The sequence below is a fragment of the Rhinopithecus bieti genome, unplaced genomic scaffold (genome assembly GCF_001698545.2).
Source record: "Rhinopithecus bieti isolate Rb0 unplaced genomic scaffold, ASM169854v2 scaffold_4829, whole genome shotgun sequence".
NCBI classification, from domain to species: domain Eukaryota; kingdom Metazoa; phylum Chordata; class Mammalia; order Primates; family Cercopithecidae; genus Rhinopithecus; species Rhinopithecus bieti.
Window position 1 is genome coordinate 382579 of NW_016804679.1, and position 22725 is coordinate 405303.

The 22725-nt window shown below is 37.1% G+C and overlaps 1 protein-coding gene across 5 annotated transcripts in view; it reads left to right on the plus strand.

Moving 5' to 3' along the window:
- The window catches only part of FRK (fyn related Src family tyrosine kinase), a 163110-nt gene extending 140629 nt beyond the window's left edge, over window positions 1–22481 (plus strand). For 4 of the 5 annotated variants that reach the window (XM_017869921.1, XM_017869920.1, XM_017869923.1 and 1 more), the window contains 6 exons: window positions 2788–2951; window positions 3815–3983; window positions 8678–8836; window positions 19591–19772; window positions 20817–20982; window positions 21383–22470. In XM_017869921.1, the coding sequence (XP_017725410.1) occupies window positions 2788–2951; window positions 3815–3983; window positions 8678–8836; window positions 19591–19772; window positions 20817–20982; window positions 21383–21594 (1052 nt within the window). In that variant the 3' untranslated portion in view covers window positions 21595–22470. Of the gene's footprint in view, window positions 1–2787; window positions 2952–3814; window positions 3984–8677; window positions 8837–19590; window positions 19773–20816; window positions 20983–21382 lie in introns of all 5 variants that reach the window. The other variant, XM_017869919.1, reaches the window with a different exon arrangement.
- Window positions 22482–22725: the final 244 nt, after the last annotated feature.

Sequence of the window (22725 nt, forward strand, 5' to 3'; positions counted from 1 at the left end):
AAAAAAAAAAAAAAAAAAAAAAAAAAAAAGGTTACTTTCATATTCACTGTTTCATATTCACTGTTGTACACCTAAAGTCTTGATTTTTGTTTGATATTTCCCTGCATATTTCTGGCTTATAGCAAATACTCCTATACTGCAAGTCAACTCAGTTATTTAGGAGGGCATTTTGTAGCCAGGTTTCTCACAGCCCTTACTAGAAAACTTATTTGCTTAAAGTTAATATTCTACGTGTATATTACTGAGTATTTTTATATCCAAGGTGAAAATTAGGTAACATTTACTTTGATAACCTTCGATACTGAAATAATGCAGCATGAACCGCAATATAGCAGTTTGGAGACTTGATGTCCCATTTGCTCATAAACAGAAGCAAAACACCAACATTTTAAAAGTATTATTTTAAATTGAAGTGTGATACACATAATAAAAATGCACAATTGGTAAGAGTTTAGTTTGGTGAGTACAAAGTGAATACATCCAGGTAACCAGCACCAAGTTATGAAACAGAATAAGGTTAGCATCCTAGTCACTGACCCCTCATATCAATAGTTTTGCTTGTTTTTGTTATTTATTTATTTATTTATTTTAGAGACAGTCTTGTTCTGTTGACCAGGCTGGACTGGAGTATAGTGGCGCAATCATTCCTAACTCACTGCAGCCTTGACCTTCTGGGCTGAAATGATCCTCCTGCCTCAGCCTCCCAAGTAGCTGTGACTACAGGCATGTGCCACCAATAGTGGTTAATTTAAAAACAATTATTATTATTATTATTTTTTGTTGAGACAGGGTCTGCTACCATTGCCCAGACTGGCCTTGCACTCCTGGCCTCAAGCAATTCTTCCATCTCAACCTCCCAAAATACTGTGACTAAAGGTGTGAGACACCACTGAGCCCAGCTCAGCCTTGCTTTTTATTAATGAGACTGTATATTTGAGTTTGCGAGATTCATTCATATTGTTGTGTGTAGCTGCAGTTGTTGTTTATTTACAAGTCTGCATTCAACCAGATGACAGTTTTTTAGCTAATTCAATTATTAGTTGATAGACATTTGGATAGTTCTATTTATTGGTTGATGGACATTTGGATTGTTTCCAGGTTTAGACCCTTACAAATCAGGCAACTAAAAACATTGTTAAACACATGTTTTGGTGAATATATTGTGCACTTTTATTGATTTTATGCTTAGGTGTGGAATTACTGTATTACCTGTATGACTATGTTCAACTCTAGTAGATAAGGAAAAACGGTTTCCCAAAGTGGTGGTAAAAATTACTCTACCATCAACTGTGTGTGGGAAGTCACTCCACTTCCTTGTTAATACTGTCTTTTTTCATTTTAGCTTTTCTGGTGTGTGCCAGTTCCTTTTTTTGAAAAAAAAAAAAATTTTTTTTTGTCCTAGCTATTGGCATGCCCTCAGTAAATCTCCATATGGGAAGTGGGATGTCTTCTTTCCTTTCATAAGACCATTGCACCAGCCTGACTACTCATTGAAGCATAAAGTCCTATATTTAGCAAGGAATGCAGAATAACATTCTAGTGGTAAATGCTGCCCAATACTTATCAATAACTTTGCTAAGTGAAAGCATAGGTACAAAGTGCATTAGTCAATATTTTGAATGTAAGTGCAGAAATCCCTATTCAAAATAGTTTCACCAAAAAGGTAGTTAATTGACTCTTGTAGCTGAAAAGCCAGGCTTGACTGGCTCCTGGGATTAAGCTTCACTTTCCAAATCAAGACTGCCTCCCACTAGGCTGCTTCTCTTCTAAGGCAAGCTTGCTTCCTGCCTAGAGGCCAGGATTCTGCCAGTAGCTCCAAACTCCCATCAGTAAACCAAAACCAAAACAGCAGCCACACCAACAAAACTCTTCCTGTCTTTCTGGAACTATCAAGTCCTGGAACTGGGGTTCCTTGGCTCTTATTGCACTAATTATGTCTTTTTTGGCTCCAGGTGGCTATCAGGTCCCTCTGGACCACATGCTTTTAGAGAAGCAACAATTCTCTGAGGAAAATTGGGGGTGCTGTTAACAGAAGAAGGGTCAATGGTAGGGGGGTGGCAAGAGTAACAAAATAACCACTGCAAGTCTGACTAGATAAAAATAACACAGTCTAGTTATTCCTGTAGATCCTACGGGACTCACCCTTGGATTAAGCAATACTGCTGGAACATTGCATGTGTGGACTGCATTATTTTAGGCTCTGTGGAATTGCTTTTATTGAACTGTGTTAGGACATTCTGTTACCAGCCTGCATTGAGGTACGATATAATGAACAGTCCTGTGGAATTCCATGCATTATTGTAAGATGGTATTGAGCACACTGTTTATTTCCATTGCCACATTATAGGATTTCATGGGAGAAATTTCTCCCTGGTCTCTGCACCAGGAAGAGTCAAACTGTTCCTAAAAACCTTTCATGATTTTATCTTATGGATACTGTGATTCCTCAAAATGGTAAGGTTTCCTTCTTTGCATTGCTAGAGTGATAGAGTCAATTTTATGGCTTGTTTTAATCAAGTATACTAGGCTTTGAAGCATGGATTCTTTTAGTGCTAGCCTCACCCCTTTATTTTTATATTTCCTTCAGTATTATTTCCCAGTTCTCACACTCTCTCTTTTATTCTATATCCTTTGGAAACTTTCTTAAATCTTTTCTGAGATGAAGTTGAGAAATACATATAATTTTATGTATATTTCATTTTATGCATTGAAAATGTCACCACAAAGTAAATAAATCTGCTTGGCTTTAGCAAGAAGTTTATTAACAGGAATTATTTTGGGTTCCAGTTTTAGATGGAGGAGTTGTAAAACACTACAGAATTAAAAGACTGGATGAAGGGGGCTTTTTTCTCACCCGGAGAAGAACCTTTTCAACACTGAACGAATTTGTGAGCCACTACACCAAGACGAGTGATGGCCTGTGTGTCAAGCTGGGGAAACCATGCTTAAAGGTGAAAATGCTTTCAAGCTGTGCTTGCTTATTGAAGTTAACTTTTTTCCTTCAGATATCTGAGTATTTTTCATGGAATATCAGTTTGGGAAAAAAATTGTCATTTTATTACCTGAGGCAGGTATAGGCAAACCATGGCCCATGAGCTCACACTGACGTATGCTTGTTTTTGTAAATAAGTTTTATTTGGGCAGATGCTCATTCATATATGAGTTTTCTTTGGATTCTTTTGTGCCATAACAGCAGAGTTTAGAAGCTGCCACAGAGACCATAGGGCAGGTGGTAAACTAGAATATGAGTTCTTGGAGGGCAGGGGTCTTGCTTGTTTTGTTTATAGAAAAGCACCTAGTCAATGCTTAAAACAATTTTACTTACTAAATGAATGAGTAAATAAATGAATGAACAAATAAAGAAATGAAAAGTGAGTTTGAAAATATAAAACATTTAATTATGCAAAATAAATGATACATATAATAAAACTATAGCCAAAGAGTTTGGGAAGGATTTGTGGGTGAGATGAAACTTCAACTGGGCCTTGAAACTGAGAGGATTTAGCTAGGTGAAGAGAGACAGAGAAGTCATTCCAGACCTGAGTGACGATGGCATTAGGTATGGGATCAGACAGGTTGACAAGAAGGTGTCTGACTTCCCAAGATTTGGAAGATCAATTTGAAGAGTTAACAATGCAGATTCTCCCACCATACTTTTTGTTTTTGAAGCAATAATAATACAGTTTACAATATTTTGTTTTAAAAAATGTTTTATTTAAAAGTACCTAGAATATTATTTTCAACAAAATAATATTAAATATACCCCCTCCCTTTTTTTTTTTTTAACAATTGCTCTTATTATTCTATGGAACAGATCCAGGTCCCAGCTCCATTTGATTTGTCATATAAAACCGTGGACCAGTGGGAGATAGACCGCAACTCCATACAGCTTCTGAAGCGATTGGGATCTGGTCAGTTCGGCGAAGTATGGGAAGGTCTGTGGAACAATACCACTCCAGTAGCAGTGAAAACATTAAAACCAGGTGCGAGAACAATAAAGGTTAAATGGCATATATTGATTTTTATGAGCTCAATTTACCACTGTAAATATCTAAGAGGTCATGGGGTGGCTAATACTGGCAGCAAGCAGGTGTTGTGGTCATTCTCTCTAGCCCAGGTGACCCCAACCTATGGATAAGGCATTAAAATATAAAAACAAGAGCACACTTCCTGGTTCAACTGCATCTTAAAATATTGCTGATTGGAGAGTCTGACAACTCATCTCTTCTCTGGAGTTAGGATTCAGTCTTCCAATGTCCTTCTTCCCATTTTGTTCTTAGCCTTAGTTAACAGATACTGACTTAACTGAAATTATTTAAAAAATCAGAAGGAATCTTGATACTATTCAGGAAACAACTATTTCTAAAAGTATTAATTTTCTATGGTTCAAAGGCAAAATGGTCCATCTAAGGAAACTTGTATTTGAAAATGTAGGAACATTTTTTTCCCTACCGTCTTCCTTTTTCCTGTGATGGCAAGTAAAATGATACTGAAATCTGTATCTATTCAGCCAGGCTTTATTCCTTCTATTTAGAAGAGAGACTAAGTAACTTCCCAAATACTTTCTAGTTATGTGATCTTGAGCAAAGTTTGGAACTGTATGCTTCAGTTTTGTCGTTTGTAAACCAGAAGTAGTAATAAGACCAGCCAGGAAGATAAATCAGGTCATTAGTGGAAATGCTTTGTACAGCACCTGCTTTACAGTAAGTGATGGATAAAAACTATTAGTATAATAATGAAAAAGTCAGTAAATGGCATGGCTGGGATTTGAACTCACATCTATTACTATTGCATCACACCCCATGGAAGTGACAGTCTATAAAAGTGCAACATTGCTGTAGTAACCTCATATATACCTTTGTAACAGAGGTAAGAATAATCAACATAGGCTAGATTGTAGTTTTCTGGGAGACCTGCATTATTTACCTAGCCCAGAATTCTTAGAGGTTTGGTAATTCTTAGAGGTCTGGTGGCAGAACTTGAGCACTTGGGATTTGATTGCTGGCAGGATAGGGTAACACTATGGTTCCCAAACTGTGTGCCAAGGCTCTTGAGGGCACCACGGTGAATTCACAGGAGTGCTGTGAAATACTTAAAAGTTTTGAAGTTAACATCCTGAATATTGTACAAGCTGCTACCTTTAAGTAGTTCATGGTTTCAACTTTAAAACAACATTTGTTTTGTTGACATTGTATCTTTGTAAAGCTGGGCTTTTGATGGTTGCTATGGTCAAATGCAAAATCCACACAAAAATCAATACGGACCAGAAAATGGGGGTAGCAGTGCTCCATCTGATTCTAAGATTGGAGAAGTTGCGCAATGTCCCAGGAATGCATATATCACTTTAGTAAGCACTTGTAGTTAAGAATTAAATGAAAAATTGTCTTTTCCTTTCAATTTACCAGTGTTACTTTTTCAAATGGCTGTTACATTGTTAGGATAAATACTTCTTAACTTGTTTGGATCTAACCCAGTAATCAAAAGAACTGTTAGTTTTTGTTTTTTTTTTTTTTCACTTAGAGACATCATGAAACAAGTTATGGAGACACTAAGGGTTCCATGAACTGAAAATGTTGGGATCCTCTGATGTAACAAGTTAATAGTGTCAAATTTGACATAACATAAATCTGCGTTTAAACCTGGCTCTGCCCTCTGTGACTTTGGACAATTTTTTAACCTTTTGGAATCTTCTCATCTGGAAGTGGGAAGCATAATAATTCCTACTTTCTAGGGTTTTCTGAGGACAAATGGAGCCAATGTATGTAAAGTATATGCAGCAAGTTCTTAATAAATATTAGCCTCCATGGGGCTGCTGACAGATGTGTCCACTGAAGTGCAAATTTACTAGTGCAGGAATTCAGTTTCAGCATTTTCATCTGCCAGATGAAGCAAGAGACAGGCACTTTTAAGTGGCCAGATGCTATATGAGTGCTCCAGGTGAGGACATTCTATTCTAGCACCTGAGATTTTCACAATCACTGTGTGTATATGCTTTTAAACCCTAATCTTGTTAATAAATGGTGGCTAAACTTTATTGTCCAACCTAATAATTCTTTTTAAGAAGAGGCAGCTAGCTAGCCTTCCTAACAATGTTCTCTAAGGAAGCCCTTTGGGAAGTCAAAAGACAACGAAAAGTCAGATTTCTCATATTAAAAAAAAAAAAAAAAAGATAGTTTTCTCTCCAACAGGAATAATTATTATTGATTTACAGTGTAATAGCCACAAACAGCTTTTGTGATTGGTTAAATGTCTTCACTTCACTGGGGCCATTAATCAGTTTTAGCAGCTATTTATTGCTTAGCAGGCTACTACGCAGTAAAGATGAGCCTGAAATGAACTCCTACAGTAGCTTTGACAGGAAAAAATTAATATTTAATGTTACATTACTAGCTGAGTTGAGATTGGGCTTCCTTTACTCTGCAGCTGGTGAGCTATAACCAGCATGGCCATGAAGGAGTGCTCTGAAACAGTCTTCACCTGAAGAGGCTTCTGACCTACTGTGGTTTCAGTTCTTGTGCATAGTCTGATTTGGGAATGAGTTTGAGTGTCCTACATTGCTTGAATCTGATGGCCACACAACATAGAAATTTCACTAACATAAATATATATTGTATATATAATTTTCTTTTTCTTGTCTTTTTTTTTCTTTTCTTGTCTTTTTTTTTTCCCAGGCTGGAGTGCAATGACATGATCTCAGCTCACTGTAACCTCTACCTCCTGGGTTCAAGTGATTCTTCTGCCTCCAAGTGATTCTCCTGCCTCAGCCTCCCGAGTAACTGGGATTATAGGCACCTGACACTACGTCTGGCTAATTTTTGTATTTTTAGTAGAGACATGGTTTCACCATGTTGGCCAGGCTGGTCTCCTAACTCCTGACCTCAAGTGATCTGCCTGCCTTGGCATCCCAAAGTTCTGGGATCACAGACATGAGCCACCGTGCCCATCTTCATTTTCTGTACGGTGGTCATAATTGCTGCTATCACTGGAAGCTTATATTTTTTGGGTGGTAGTGGGGGGAATCCCCACTGTGTTGATATTTGACCATAGGCCAAACTAGTTGTAACTATCAAGAACAAAGTCCTTTATTATGGTTTAGGTGTCTCTTATTCTCAGCTCCATTTTGCAACTATGATTCCAAACTTTAATCCTATTTGACTGTGTGGAGTAAACCAGTGGTAGAGATGGAATTGATGGAGCTCAGAAACATGTAACGGAAAAGAGAATCAGCCATTTTCTCCTATTCTCTCTCTTTAAGTCCTTGTCCCTTTTCTTCCTTAGCCTGTGAAATATACTTACAGCTGGTCTGTTTGGTTTTTCCGAGACTATGCATTATCAGTGATAATATAAATAATAATCAACAGTCACTGAACACATACGTGCAGGCATTGCTGTTATCTTGTTAATGATCTTATGATGTCAGTAAAATTATTAGCCATGTTTTACAGATGAAGAAACTGAAGTTTAGAGAGGTTTGATAACTTGCTCAAGATCACACAGAGCGCTAGTGGCAGAGAGCTGAGATTTGTCTAGAATGCAGAGTCTGATCAGTCCAGGTCTGAACTTCTGGGTTCTCAAAGGGGAGACTGCTCAAATGTTTTATGTGAAATGATGTGCAGGTGACGTGTAACTAACTCAACTTCACATTAATAAACAAGTCACAGTGTTGTCTTAGAATGTCAAAGCTTATCCATGCCTGGGTTTAAATATCAGTTATAAAGTCTTCAACATTGAGAGGATGATGAATGTAGTAGTCTCTTGGAGCATCAATGGAAACCACATTTGCATTATTCATAGTGAATACTAAGATGTGAAATGACAATATTCCTTTAATTACAGTAATGCCTCTGAAACATCATATTCTAAAAGAAAATATTTTAAAATTACTGGTGAAATGTAAACTCCAGGTAATCTTCCTCCCCTTAGATTTTATTTGATGGCAACTACTTGACACCTTGCATGGTGAGTCAGAGTGGAGCCATTAAAATATAATTTAATTGCAGACAAGTCTTCTAAATAGGCCTTAATATTGTCTCTCCTCCAATAGCCATGCTATTAAGGCTCTGACTGTGGAAGCAGATAGTACAGGAGAAAATATTAAATATCAGTTTCAAGTTGAACATATAAAACAGGTGAAAAAAACCCCATTAACTTTTGGGGATGGTCTTGGATGTTTTCCACTTGGCCTACACACTATGTTCCTACAGAATTAAAGATAAAATTATGGCAGAATGTCACTGTTTTAGGTTTTTTCCAGCTGTTCCCATAGTGGGCACCAAGGACAGGGCAGCTATCAGTCTCTGGCTGCAGTAATTAAATATTCAGTGACCTTCAGTGCTCATGTTAATAGAATGTTTTCCTTTTGTGTTAAGATGCCTTGTTTTATCAGTTAGATTATCAGTCTCTCCTTTTTCCTTCATTTTTCATGTAGACCTGAATCTACCTCTCTTCACCTACAGGTCATAACATATAAACCGTATACTCCCGATGCACCAACACATCCAGTTATTAGGTTGCTCTGGCTGAACTGATTCTCTTCTTGATAACTCTGAAGATTTGTGACACTGATGCTCTTACTCTACTGAGAAACAGGAGGCAATCTTGATGATTCCCACCAGGCTGCTGTGAGGATAGGAATGCCTCAGTAACATAAAGTGATTTCTGCCTCTTCTTGTTTCAGGTTCAATGGATCCACGTGACTTCCTGAGGGAGGCACAGATAATGAAGAACCTAAGACATCCAAAGCTTATCCAGCTTTATGCTGTTTGCACTTTAGAAGATCCAATTTATATTATTACAGAGTTGATGAGACATGGAAGTCTGCAAGAATATCTCCAAAGTAAGCAAAGACTTAATAAAAGGAAAAAAAAAAAAAGAGGAATTTAGTTTAGCTAGTCCTATAAATGTCAATTTAGCCTTCTGTAACCCAAAGGATATTTACTATGTGTATGTCTGTGAGAATGAATGTCTTAACATTGAATGGCTCAGCTACTATTTAATAGGTTATATACTGTATACTCAAAAGGTGGAAAATACTTGTGCAGTGGAAGAGAAAATTTTTCACAACAGATATATTAGAGTAATTGAATGTAATGTGGGAAATTAAAGAATGGATGTTTTGCATGATGCTTTATTTCCTACACTAATTGAACATTATCAGTTATGGACCAATATTTTCTATGGCACAGAATTCGGGGACATGGAATACATTTGGGGCAAAAGGGAGAGAAGTATCCTATGTTTATTTTCTTTGCCAGTAGTTGACAACATTGTACTTGTTGCTGTTTAAAATACTTCCACTGCTAGGCAACATAAGAATTGTCAGGCAAAAAAGCAGAAATATACTATTGCTTTATTTCTCTATTAAGGCTCTGACTGTGGAAGCAGATAGTACAGGAGAAAATATTAAATATCAGTTTCAAGTTGAACATATAAAACAGGTGAAAAAAACCCCATTAACTTTTGGGGATGGTCTTGGATGTTTTCCACTTGGCCTACACACTATGTTCCTACAGAATTAAAGATAAAATTTAGTTTTATAATAAAGATAAAAAAAGTTTCCTGTAGTCAGAGAAGACTGAAGGGCATTGTGAAATTTTGATGTTTATTACAAATGGATAATTTAGTAAACAACAATACAGTATAATGAACATTAAAATGAGATGTTCAAAGACGGTGAGATCAAGTACTGATGAATAATTGAAGCTTGAAAAGGAGACTTCTATAATTTCTTGAAATGTCAGGGTGGGAATGATAGAATGTATAGAGGTAAAGGGAGGTGAGAATGATGAAACAAAGATTTCAGAAACATAAGAATGTCCTCTGATTTCAGGATGCCTTGTGAAGCTGGTAACATTAAACTATAAAACAAGATAAGAAGAACAAAGAACATAATAAGGCCTGTTGAATGCCATTAAAAACAGAAATATACTCAGCTTCATTGCAGAAAAATATTGAATTTAACAGCATCAGAATATGTTACCCACCATAGAAAGATTAAACTCAGCTATTAATAACCCCTTTTGCCTTATTCCCAGGAGGACAAAGTGCAAACGTCATCTTGGGTCATATCTAGCAAAAAAATGCTTTATAAAGGTCCCTAATAGTATTCACATAATTACATCTAATGGCCTATTCCCCATCCTCAGATCTACCGACAGCATTTAATTCAATAGACACTTTCTCCTCTTGGAAATATTTCCTTCATTTGGCTTTCAGGACACTTCACTCAATGGCATTTCCTCCTTCCCTTCTTGGTGATTCTTTTCAACCTATGTGATTTCCTTCATTCCCAGACCTCTCAGTATCTTGGAGTTCCCCAAGACTGTTCATAACATCACTAGTTCCCTTATTAATTTCATCTAATCTCATTGTTTAATTTTTGTGTGTCCTGACAGTTCTCCAAATTTTATTCCCCCTTTACTTGAGAATCATACCCAACTGCCTTCTTAACGTCTCCACTTGAATATTGTATCAGTCTGCATAATGTAAATATGCTGCAATAACTAACAGTCTCCAAATCCCCAAGGGCTTAACACACATGTTTATTTCTTATCCATGCTACATTGCAAAATACATTGGCTGGTGGCTCAGTTCTTTTGATCACCCTGGCAGAGAAAGGGGATGAGACTAATCTCACCCTGATTCTTAAAGCTTCTGACCAGTAGTGACAAAGATAATTCTGTTCCCTTTCCATTTGGACAAATCAAGTCAAAGAGGGTAGGGAAGTACAATTCTGTAAAGTGCTTGAAAGGAGGAAAAAATCATTGTTTGTGAACAGCCCTAATTTCTACTATAGTAGAAATGTCTATTAGACATCTCAAGATGACATGCCCCAAACTGATCTCCCTGTATTCTCCCCAGTAATCTGCTACTCTTGCAGTCTTTCCTTCTTTGACCATATCAACACTCAGGCCTAATACCTTGGTATCATCTCTACTTTTCATGTTCCATCTCTAACCTGCTAGCAAAATCCCATTGGCTGGCCTTCAAAATATATAGAGGATTTTACCTCTCCTCAATGCTCCTACCCTGATCCAGGCTGCCATTGCCTCTCTCCTGAATTCTGCAGTAGCTCCCTGCTGGTCTTCATCTTCTGGTTCTTGTCGCCTTCAGTTTCTTCTCAACACAACAGCTAGAGAGATACAGTTAAAATGTAAATCAAAGCATGTGTAACTCATGAAGTCCTGCATGGCCTGGCTCTCTGTTCCCTCTCTGATCTCATCTTCTACAACCTTCTTCTTGCTCAGTGTGTGTCAGCCACACTAGCCCTCTTTGCTATTTTTCCTACCCTCTGAGCATGCTTTTGCCTCACTTGTTATTTCCTCTGCCTGAATTTTTTTGTTGTTTTGACATTTATCCACATGCTCACTTCTAATTTCCTCAAAATCTCTACTTAGATGTTTCCATCTTGGTGAGTGCTTCACTGGTCACCCTCTGAATTTTAAAATTTAATCTCTTTCTACTGACTCTTAAAGTATTCCTTTTCCCTTGTTTTTTATTTTATCTTCTTGGCTGTTAAGCATCTTATACTGTGTATCTTATTTATCTGACTTGTTTTTAGTATCCTCTGAATATAACGCAACACAGGCAGATAGTGTTTTCTTTGTTTCAGAGTTAGAGCAGTGTCTGGCACATAAGAAAGTATGTACTAATTAGGTATTGAATAAACAGATTAAGTTGGGACCATCTTGAACCTAACAAGATTGGGACTTGGAGTCAAGCTTGTTTTGAGACTCTTGATATCGCTTGAAAAGTTCCACTTGGTACGTGGCCAACTCCTTTGGCATTGAGGATTTTTGTGGCTTGGTAATGTGGTTTACTCGGGGCTAAGTATGAACCCTATCAGCTTCAGGGTTAGGCCACCATTAGGGTCAAGTTTACCAGTGCCTTCATTTGTGAGGATGATGCTTAGCAGCCAGGAGGAGTAATGAACATGTGCTCACTGCAGACAGCTCCTTCCCCAATCAAGAGCGTTCACATTCAATAAAGCGATCTTAAAAATGGATGTGCCACTCTTAAGCAGCCCATCATAATGAATATTATTAAGCTGAAAGATTCTTGAGTAATGGAATATATTTGAAAATATTTTCTTGCTGCAAATGTAAATTATCATAGATTTGTGAACTTTTACATCAGTTTTGACCTCTGTTGGTTGTATGAAAAGTATGTGTTGAGGTTTACTTAGGCAGTACTGAGGTTACTGCACCCTTCAAAGTAGGAAATGTGTGTCACTTAATTTCCTCCAGTATTATGCCTATCAGTGCAAACCTTTTTCTGTCCACTGTAATAAAATTAGATGTCATATGTGATAGCTGAAATAACATACATATTTTTTCTATATAACCATTTTTGTAGTTTCTAAGCTTGGCTGGATAATTTTTGTAATACATTTCTGCAAAATGAGAGAGATCTGTAAAAAAAACTTTAGTATTGAGGGTAATGACAGATACATCTTATTACAATTTAAAGAGGATAAATAGCTTCATTTTAAAAAAGTTTAGTTTGACTTGTTTTTTCCCCAGTAAATACTTATAGAACATCTATTATCTATCAGACAACTTATTACCTATTCCTTTGAGTAATAGGAATCCCCATGAAATGGGCGAGAATAATTGCAATACTTACTTCATATAGTTGTTCAGAGTATTAAATTAGGTGATTGACTGGAAATGAACTATACAAGATAGTGATAGGAGAGGATCATATATATACTTTTTTTAAAAAAAAAAACACTGTAGTACTTTGTGACAGACAATTTCTAAGTCTTTTATAAATATTAATTCATTTTTCTTTGTTTTCAATTACTTTTATTTTTTAAAATTATACTTAAAATTCTGGGATACAGTGCAGAATGTGCAGGTTTGTTACATAGGTATACATGTGCCATGGTGGTTTGCTGCTCCCATCAACCTGTCACCTACATTAGATATTTCTCCTAATGCTATCCCTCCCCTTGCTCACCACCCCCCAACAGGCCCTGGTGTGTGATGTTCCCCTCCCTGTACCCATGTGTTCTTACTCTTCAATTCTCACTTATGAGTGAGAACATGCGGTGTTCGGTTTTCTGTTCTTGTGTTAGTTTGCTGAGAGTAATGGTTTCCAGTTTCATCCGTGTTCCTGCAAAGGACATGAACTCATTCTTTTTTATGGCTGCATAGTATTCCATGGTGTATATGTGCCACATTTTCTTTATCCAGTCTAACATTGATGGGCATTTGGGTTGGTTCCAAGTCTTTGCTATCGTGAATAGTACCGCAATAAACATACATGTGCATGCGTCTTTATAGTAGAATGATTTATAATCCTTTGGGTGTATACCCAGCAGTGGGATTGCTGGGTCAAATGGTATTTCTAGTTCTAGATCCTTGAGGAATTGCCACACTGTCCTCCGTAATGGTTGAACTAGTTTATACCCCCACCAACAATGTAAAAGCATTCCTATTTTTCCACATCCTGTCCAGCATCTGTTGTTTCCTGACTTTTTAATATCCCATTCTAACTGACGTGACATGCTATCTCATTGTGGTTTTGATTTGAATTTCTCTAATGATCAGTGAGGATGAGCTTTTTTTCATATATTTGTTGGCTGCAAAAATGCCTTCTTTTGAAAAGTGTCTGTTCATATCCTTTGCCCACTTTTTGATGAGGTTTTTTTTTCTTGTAAATTTGTTTAAGTTCCTTGTAGATTCTTGGTATTAGCCCTTTGTCGGGTGAATAGATTGCAAAAATTTTCTCCCATTCTGTAGGTTCCCTGTTCACTCTGATGATAGTTTCTTTTGCTGTGCAGAAGCTCTTCGGTTTAATTAGATCCCATTTGTCAATTTGGGCTTTTGTTGCCATTGCTTTTGGTGTTTTAGTCATGAAGTCTTTGCCCATGCCTATGTCCTGAATGGTATTGCCTAGGTTTTCTTCAGGGTTTTTATGGCTTTAGGTCTTATGTTTAAATCTTTAATCCATCATGAGTTAATTTTTGTGTAAGGCGTAAGGAAGGGGTCCCATTTCAGTTTTCTGCATATGACTAGCCAGTTTTCCCAACAGCATTTATTAAATGGGGAATCCTTTCCCCATTGATTGTTTTTGTAAGGTTTGTCAAAGATCAGGTAGTTGTAGATGTAAGGTGTTATTTCTGAGGCCTCTGTTCTGTTCCATTGGTCTATACATCTATTTTGGTACCACTACCATGCTGTTTTGGTTACTGTAACCTCGTAGTATAGTTTGAAGTCAGGTAGCATGATGCCTCCAGCTTTGTTCTTTTTGCTTAGGATTGCCTTGGCTATGTGGGTTCTTTTTTGGTTCCATATGAAATTTAAAGTAGTTTTTTCTAATTCTGTGAAGAAAGTCAGTGGTAGCTTGATGGCAATAGCATTGAATCTACAAATTACCTTGGGCAGTATGGCCATTTTCACAATATTGATTCTTTCTATCCGTGAGCATGGAATATTTTTCCATTTGTCTGTGTCCTCTCTTATTTCCTTGAGCAGTGGTTTGTAGTTCTCCTTAAAGAGGTCCTTAACACTCAATAAGCTAGGTATTGACAGAACGTATGTCAAAATAATAAGAGTTGTTTATGACAAACCCACAGCCAATATCATACCGAATGGGCAAAAGCTGGAAGCATTACCTTTGAAAACTGGCACAAGACAAGGATGCCCTCTCTCACCACTCCTATTCCACATAGTTCTGGCCAGGACAATCAGGCAAGAGAAAGAAATAAAGGGTATTCAAATAGGAAGAGAGGAAGTCATATTATCTCTGTTTGCAGATGACATGATTGTATATTTAGAAAACCCCATCATCTCAGCCCAGAAACTCCTTAAGCTGATAAACAACTTCAGCAAAGTCTCAGGATACAAAATCAATGTGCAAAAATCACAAGCATTCCTATACACCAGTAATAGACAAATAGAGAGCCAAATCATGAGCAAACTCCCATTCACAATTGCTACAAAGGGAATAAAATTCCTAGGAATACAACTTACAAGGGAACTTCATTCATTTATTTAACCACCTTATGAGGTAAGTATTAGTAGTCCCACTTCACAGTTGAAGAAACAGGTATGGAGAGATTAGGTAACTCATCCAAGTCGGAAGTTTGGCTTCATAGTTCATGTTTTTAACTATATTCATAGCACTGATGTTATCTTCGTAACATCAATCTGTATTAGTTGTCTATTGCTGCACAAAACAGTACCACAAAACTTAGTGGCTTAAAGCAGCAAATGTTTATTATCTCACAGTTTCTGTGGTTAGGAATCTAGGTGTAGCTTAGCTGGGTCACCTAGTTCAGGGCCTCTTACAAGGCTGCAGTCAGGGTATTGACAAGTACCCAGTCATCTGAAGGCTCTGATGGAGGTAAATCCACTACTAAACTCACTCATTTGACTCTTGGCAGGAGTCGTTTCCTCCTGGGCTGTTGGACTGAGGAAATCAATTCCTTTCTGGTTGTTGGCTGCAAGATGCCCTTTGCTCCTTGCTACACGGACCTTTCCATTTGGCAGCTTGCAACATAGCAGCTTGCTTTATTAGAGTGAGCAAGCGAGAGAACAACAGGGTGGAGATTATCAGTAAGGCAAAGTCACAGCCTCTTCTAATTTAATCCTGGAAGTGATATCCCACCTACTTCTGCCATATTCTGTTGTTAAACATGAGTCACTAGGTCCAGGCCACAATTAGTAGAAGAGGCTTTCACAAAGGCTTGAATATCAGGAGGTACAGATAACTGGGAGCCATTTTAGAAGATACCACATAACTCACGGTTAGTAACCAGCTTGTCTTAATTTCCATACATTTCTTTTCTTATTGAGTGAATTTGATATCAAAAGGCCTAGCTATTTTGGCTATCATAGCAGCAATGTTTTGCCATTATGCTGCATACTAAGTTATAATTTATTTTCATGCTTATATCTTGTATTAGACTGCATAATGTCATCTGCTATAATATAGAATTCAAAACTCTCTATGACTTAATACAAAACAATGTTTTTTTTTTTTGATATGGGCCAGACTGCTCTGCTAGGTGACTTTCTCTAAAGGATAATACAGGGATTTAGACTCCTGTGGCTCTACCATTTTGAAATGCATCCCTCTAGCCATAAAGATGTGGGAGATTTTAACACCCAGGCTTGTAAGTGATGTTCATCATTTCTGCACACATTGCATTGCCCAGAACTAGTGACAGGGCTCAACTTAACTCTAAGGGAAGATGGGAAATGTAATCTTCTGTCTGTGCTCAGGGATAAAAGAAAGCACAAAAGGATTGGTAAGCAGCTAACTTCACCTCACAACTTACTGAGATATGCTACTTGCCTTGAAAAAATAAATATATATGTACACATACACACTGCTTAAGTGTTTCCCTTAAAAATTCTTTTGGCTCTGTTTATTTCATTTTTTATTAAAAATAGCATATGTGTAGAAAACACATAATCATACAATATCATTTAACATGTAATTGTAAAGCAAACAAATAAGCAACCATTCAGTCACTGCCCAGATCAAGCACTAGAATGTGGCTAGCACCCTAGAAACCCCCTGAATACTTTTTTTTTTTTTTTTTTTTGGAGACGGAGTCTCGCTCTGTCGCCAGGGCTGGAGCGCAGTGGCCGGATCTCAGCTTGCTGCAAGCTCCGCCTCCCGGGTTTACGCCATTCTCCTGCCTCAGCCTCCCGAGTAGCTGGGACTACAGGCGCCCGCCACCTTGCCCGGCTAGTTTTTTGTATTTTTTAGTAGAGACGGGGTTTCACAGTGTTAGCCAGGATGGTCTCGATCTCCTGACCTCGTGATCCGCCCGTCTCGGCCTCCCAAAGTGCTGGGATTACAGGCTTGAGCCACCGCGCCCGGCCAACCCCCTGAATACTTTATCAATTACAACCCCTCAGTATCCCAAATTTTATGATAATTGCTTTCCCATTACTTTATGTTTACCTCTACCAGAACCTTCTTGTTTTCCTTCTTGATTAGGATTTTGGAATTTGCCAACTCCTTCTTCTGTCTCCATGTCCTCCACTCGTATTTAGCCCTCAAATCCTTATACCCACCTGATCTCCAGTCAAGATCCTATCTCCAAGATCACCAGGGACTCCCTTATTATATTTGACAAATGTCTTAGTCCTTTTCTTCATGGACTTATTTGTGGAATTTGACTATGATGGCATTTTCTCTTTCTCAAAACCTTTGACACGTTACAAGTTTCTCTAGTGGTTTTCTTCTCATATTCTTTTGGCTGATTCTTCACAGTTTTCTTGTAGGTTTATCTTGCTCTGCCCACCTTCAATATTGGTGTTTCTCTGTCATTTCCTAGCAATCTCACCCACTTTTACTGTTTTAACTCCTACTTATAACTTATGATTGTTAAATCTGTATCTCTTGCTGCATATTCTCCCCTGAGTTCCAGACCCATAGCTTGTCTTCCTTCAGTCATTTCCACATGGGTAATTCATATGTATCTCTAACTTAGCAAGTTCTATGTTTTATCTTGATTAGATAGGAGCAATGATAATAACAGATAGGATCCACTGAGTTCTTTCTAGGTGCCAAGCACTGCTTTAAGTGCTTTACATGAATTAATTCATTTTAATTTTCATTTTAACAAGAAATACCATAAAGTAGTTACTATTATCATTGTACAGATGAGGAAACTGATGCATAGGAATGTTAAGCTGCTTGCCCAAGGTCACAAAGAAATATCAGGCATATCCTTGATTGAAAGTCTGGCCCTCTAGCTTCAAACCAGATTTCCTGACCCCTGTAATGCATACAGCTGCCTCTCAAGTCAGGGCTTGTGTCTATGCTTTTGACCATGAGTCTAATGGACTTTGTGTAGTATTCAGCTTATTCAGACAGGGATATATAAGAGGAATATTAGTTTGAGTTGATGTGACATTATTTTAATTCTCCAGACATCTGAAAACATCTGTCAACAGTATGGCAGCTAAATCCTACCCAGGGATGACTCACCCCATTTCAAAGTAGAAGGAGTCAGTATTATTTTGTGTACAAATACAAAATAGGTAAGTCAAATGCAAATACAAAGAGTCGGTCACCACAAAATAATGCTGACCCCCCCTCTACTAATAATAATCAAACTGATTGTACTATATAAATTTTTAAATACTTAGTTATAAAGAATTCCCAGTAGGAGAAACTTTGCCTATTGAAGGTATGTCCATGTCTGGAGAGATGAGCAACCCATTCTAAGAATAACAGATTAAGGCAGAGAAAAAAAATGTATCAAGCTTGGTGGTACAAATGTAATATACATACTTTATAACTATGGATAGACCTTTCATTTGTATTAGTGAGCTAGTTTTTAAAAACAACATGATGGAAGAATGAGAAATTTTCATTGGCTCAGCCATAAAAGTTAGTATTGTTTTATTGGGTCAATGACTAAAACAAAGTATGCAATGCTTGAAAGAAATTCAGTAGCAGTTAAGTAATAATTTCCGTGAAGAAATTAGTCAGTGACATATGGTATTGAAATCATGTGGAAAAAAATGCTCAACAGCACTTATCATTAGACAAATGCAAATCAAAACCACAATGAGATACCATCTCTCACCAGCCAGAATGGCCATTAAAAAGTCAAAAAATAAGAGATGCTGGCGAGGTTGTAGAGAGAAAGGAATGCTTGTACACTGTTGGTAGGGGTGTACATTAGTTTAATCATTGTGGAAGACAGTGCAGCGATTCCTCAAATATCTAAAAACAGACCTACCATTTGACCCAGCAATCCCATTACTGGATATATACCCAAAGGAATATACATTGTTTTATCATAAAGACACATACACATGTATGTTTCTTGCAGCACCATTCACAATAGCAAAGACATGGAATTAACCTAAATGCCCATCAGTGGTAGAATGGATAAAGAAAATGTGGTACGTATACACCATGGAATACTATGCAGCCATAAAAAATGAAATCATGTCCTTTGCAGCAACGTGGATGGAGCTGGAGGCCATTATCCTTAGCAAACTAATGCAGGATCAGAAAACCAAATACCACATGTTCTCACTTATAAGTGAGAGCTATGTTCACCCACACAGAGGGGAACAACACATACTGGGTCCTATGAGAGGGTGAAGGTGGGGAGGAAGGAAAAGATCAGGAAAAATAACTAATGGGTACTAAGCTTAATACCTGGGTGACAAAATAATCTGTGCAATAATCCCCCATGACACAAGTTGACCTATATAACAAACCTGGAAATGAACCCCTGAACTTAAAATAAAAGATAAATAAAATTAAAAAAAAGAAAAAAGGCAAAATAGCCACAGTCTCAGATAATTGTAGCCATGTTTGAATCATGCGATGACTTGTTACTTGTAATACTCATTCGAGGAAGAGAGGGCCTTGGAATATGTTTGGACTCTGAAAAAACTGTTGCCTTATTAACCTTTCACAGCAAACTAAGTTGTGTTAATGATATATATAATATATATATATAGATATAGATATATAGCTCGACAGATCAGTGTCATTGTACTTAATCTCACTGATAACTCATTCATCGAAAATTCTCAGAATTCACTTTATAGTTCAAATGTTCTCTAAAAGTAACTTTCTTACTTTTCTCTTTTTGCTTAGGTGATGCTGGGTCAAAAATCCATCTGACTCAACAGGTAGACATAGCGGCACAGGTTGCCTCTGGAATGGCCTATCTGGAGTCTCGGAACTACATTCACAGAGATCTGGCTGCCAGAAATGTCCTTGTTGGTGAACATAATATCTACAAAGTAGCAGATTTTGGACTTGCCAGAGTTTTCAAGGTGGATTTGGTTTTGTTTTAATTAGTTTTCGTAATAGGTCAAAAGTCTAACAGTTAGTAAACCAATAGATATACTGTTATTCTTTCAAACAATGTTTCTCCAAGTTCTGTAGTCCATAAACTACTTCGATAGTCTAAAACCTTACAAACTGCCTGCACATTCCTATTTCTTTATCAAGGAGACACAAAATAGAGAAAACAGTGACCAACCAGATTGGAAAGTATGTACTTAAGTATATAGTTGAATTAATGATCTATTTTTCAGTTAGTACCAGTCACCTCTGTTCGCCTATATTTCCTTTACAAAAGCTGTACACTTTGTGCAGTGTTAACCTAACCACCATTACTCACTGTACGCCAGACTAATTTGCATGCCACCAGAATTCTTCAGCAATCATTGGCTTTTGATTTCCCAATTTTACCTCAGTCTGAAAGGTACTCTATAGGAGATGTAATATTAGGTGTTTTTCTCTTAAATTAATTTGAAATTTCCATATTGTACCCTAAAAATATGGATACAGGGCATGAAAAAACAAATAAATGATTCTCTTTTAATCTTCATGAATTCATCATTTTTTTTCTTTTTGTAAATTAATTAGTACCCCAGTGAGTTTATATATTAATTTAAAACACTTAGATCCTACTTTTCATTATTAGCAAGTGGTTACATGGTAATTATCAAAGTCAGTGGCTTTTCAGTATCATCAGTAAATCAAACAATAGACAGACTTTGCTTCCTTTTTTTTTCTCTCAGGATCAGATGTGAAGCCAGAATCATGTATTAATTCTCCAAATGTAGTAGAATGTTTCTTTCAGTGCTATTCTTGGCACATAGTAGGCTCTTAAATAATATTTTATTAATGACTTCCCACATATTTTTCAGTCTTGTATACCAGATTCAGAATTTGCTAATGTAATTGTCAATTGAACTAAGCTCATTTTGAATCCTTTTTCTCTAAATTTTCATCTGAAGCAGATTATAGATGAATGAGGGTAGCAAAAAAAATTGCTTTAACTTGGCCTGGATTCCTTAATGCATTAACAGGTAGATAATGAAGACATCTACGAATCTAAACACGAAATAAAGCTGCCAGTGAAGTGGACTGCACCCGAAGCCATTCGTACTAATAAATTCAGCATTAAGTCCGATGTGTGGTCATTTGGAATCCTTCTTTATGAAATCATTACTTATGGCAAAATGCCTTACAGTGGTGAGTAATTAATTCTGAAGTGGACCTTTCTGCTGCAGGTCACTTACTTAGGTGTGACTTTAACTGCTTCTCCCAGACTTAGAGGGCAGAGTTATGAGGCTGACCATACCAAGTACCTGCGGGAGCTTGATAGATAAAATTTGATGATGATAATTTGCATTAATGAGGTGGTTTATTACTTCCCTCTCCTTTCCTAGTGAATTGCAGTCTTATAGACATCATTTGCTGCAGGACTTAGTTTAATCTGTGTAACCTGGGAAGGGGATGGTAGACCTCAAAGCTTTGCCAAGGAAATTGACTTACTTAGTAACCTAGAGTATAAATGGCTATAAGTTTAAGACTCTGAGCTTTAACTTGGATTTTTTTGTTGTTGTTATTGTTTCCGTTCTGTATTTTCTAGGTATGACAGGTGCCCAGGTAATCCAGATGTTGGCTCAAAACTATAGACTTCCCCAACCATCCAATTGTCCACAGCAATTTTACAACATCATGTTGGAGTGCTGGAATGCAGAGCCTAAGGAACGACCTACATTTGAGACACTGCATTGGAAACTTGAGGACTATTTTGAAACAGACTCTTCATATTCAGATGCAAATAACTTCATAAGATGAACACTGGAGAAGAATATCAAATAATAAAGTAGCAAAACAAATTCAAATAGTCAGTTCCAAAGTACAATGTTATCAACCAACTCCACAATCAGTTTATCCTGACGTATTCAAGTGATAGGATAAAGTTGGCCATGTATTATAAAAAAGATTATTTGTGCATTTTATTGACTGGCCAACACTGCAAGACAATCAAGGTGATATATAATTTCCTCACTCCCTGGTAAAATTAAGCACACTAAACAAAGTTATTTTTCTTTTTAGGGGATACTTACATTTCAATTTATTGTTTGAAATGCTGATCAAGAGAATCAACAGATGATAGTCAGTTTTTACTCAGTGACTGTTGTAGCATCTTCCTGTTTACTGATTAGAGTGGTTATTCATTATCCCTCAGATTGCTGAATCCCATCAGGATGTTATTATAAAGGAATTTGATTGCTTTGCTGCACAGCAAGACCTGTGCTTTGAGATTTTTTTTCTCTTTTAAAATATGCTGTAACTACAATGATGGTAAAGCCATGTTAAATGACTTGATTGTACTTGGAGTAATTGCACATTTTTTTCTATGCATAAAAAAATGATGCAGCTGTTGAGAAAATGAATTAAAATCTTTTTCATTTTGCAGAAGGAAATGATGGAATTTTCCTATACTTCAGTATGTGTCAACTGAGAGTCATATACATTAGTTTTAATCTCTTAATATTGAGAATCAGGTTGCAAAGCTAATGAGTTATTATCTATGGAAATGTGAGAAATATCTAATAGTCTGTAAAGTCTGAGAAATAAGTATCAAAATAGTTTAGGAAAATGAGAGGAGAACAGTAGGATTGCTGTGGCCTAGACTTCTGAGTAATTAATAAAGAAAAAGAAATACCCTTTGGCCTACAGATCAGAGTTTTATTTATTTTTATTTTTTACTTTTTATTATAGTTTAAGTTCTGGGGTGCATGTGCAGAAAGTGCAGTTTTGTTACATAGGTATACTCGCGCCATGGTGGTTTGCTGCACCCATCAACCCGTCATCTACATTAGGTATTTCTCCTAGTGCTATTCCTCCCCTAGCCCTCCATCCCCTGACAGGCCCCAGTGTGTGATGTTCCCCTCCCTGTGTCCATGTGTTCTCATTGTTCAG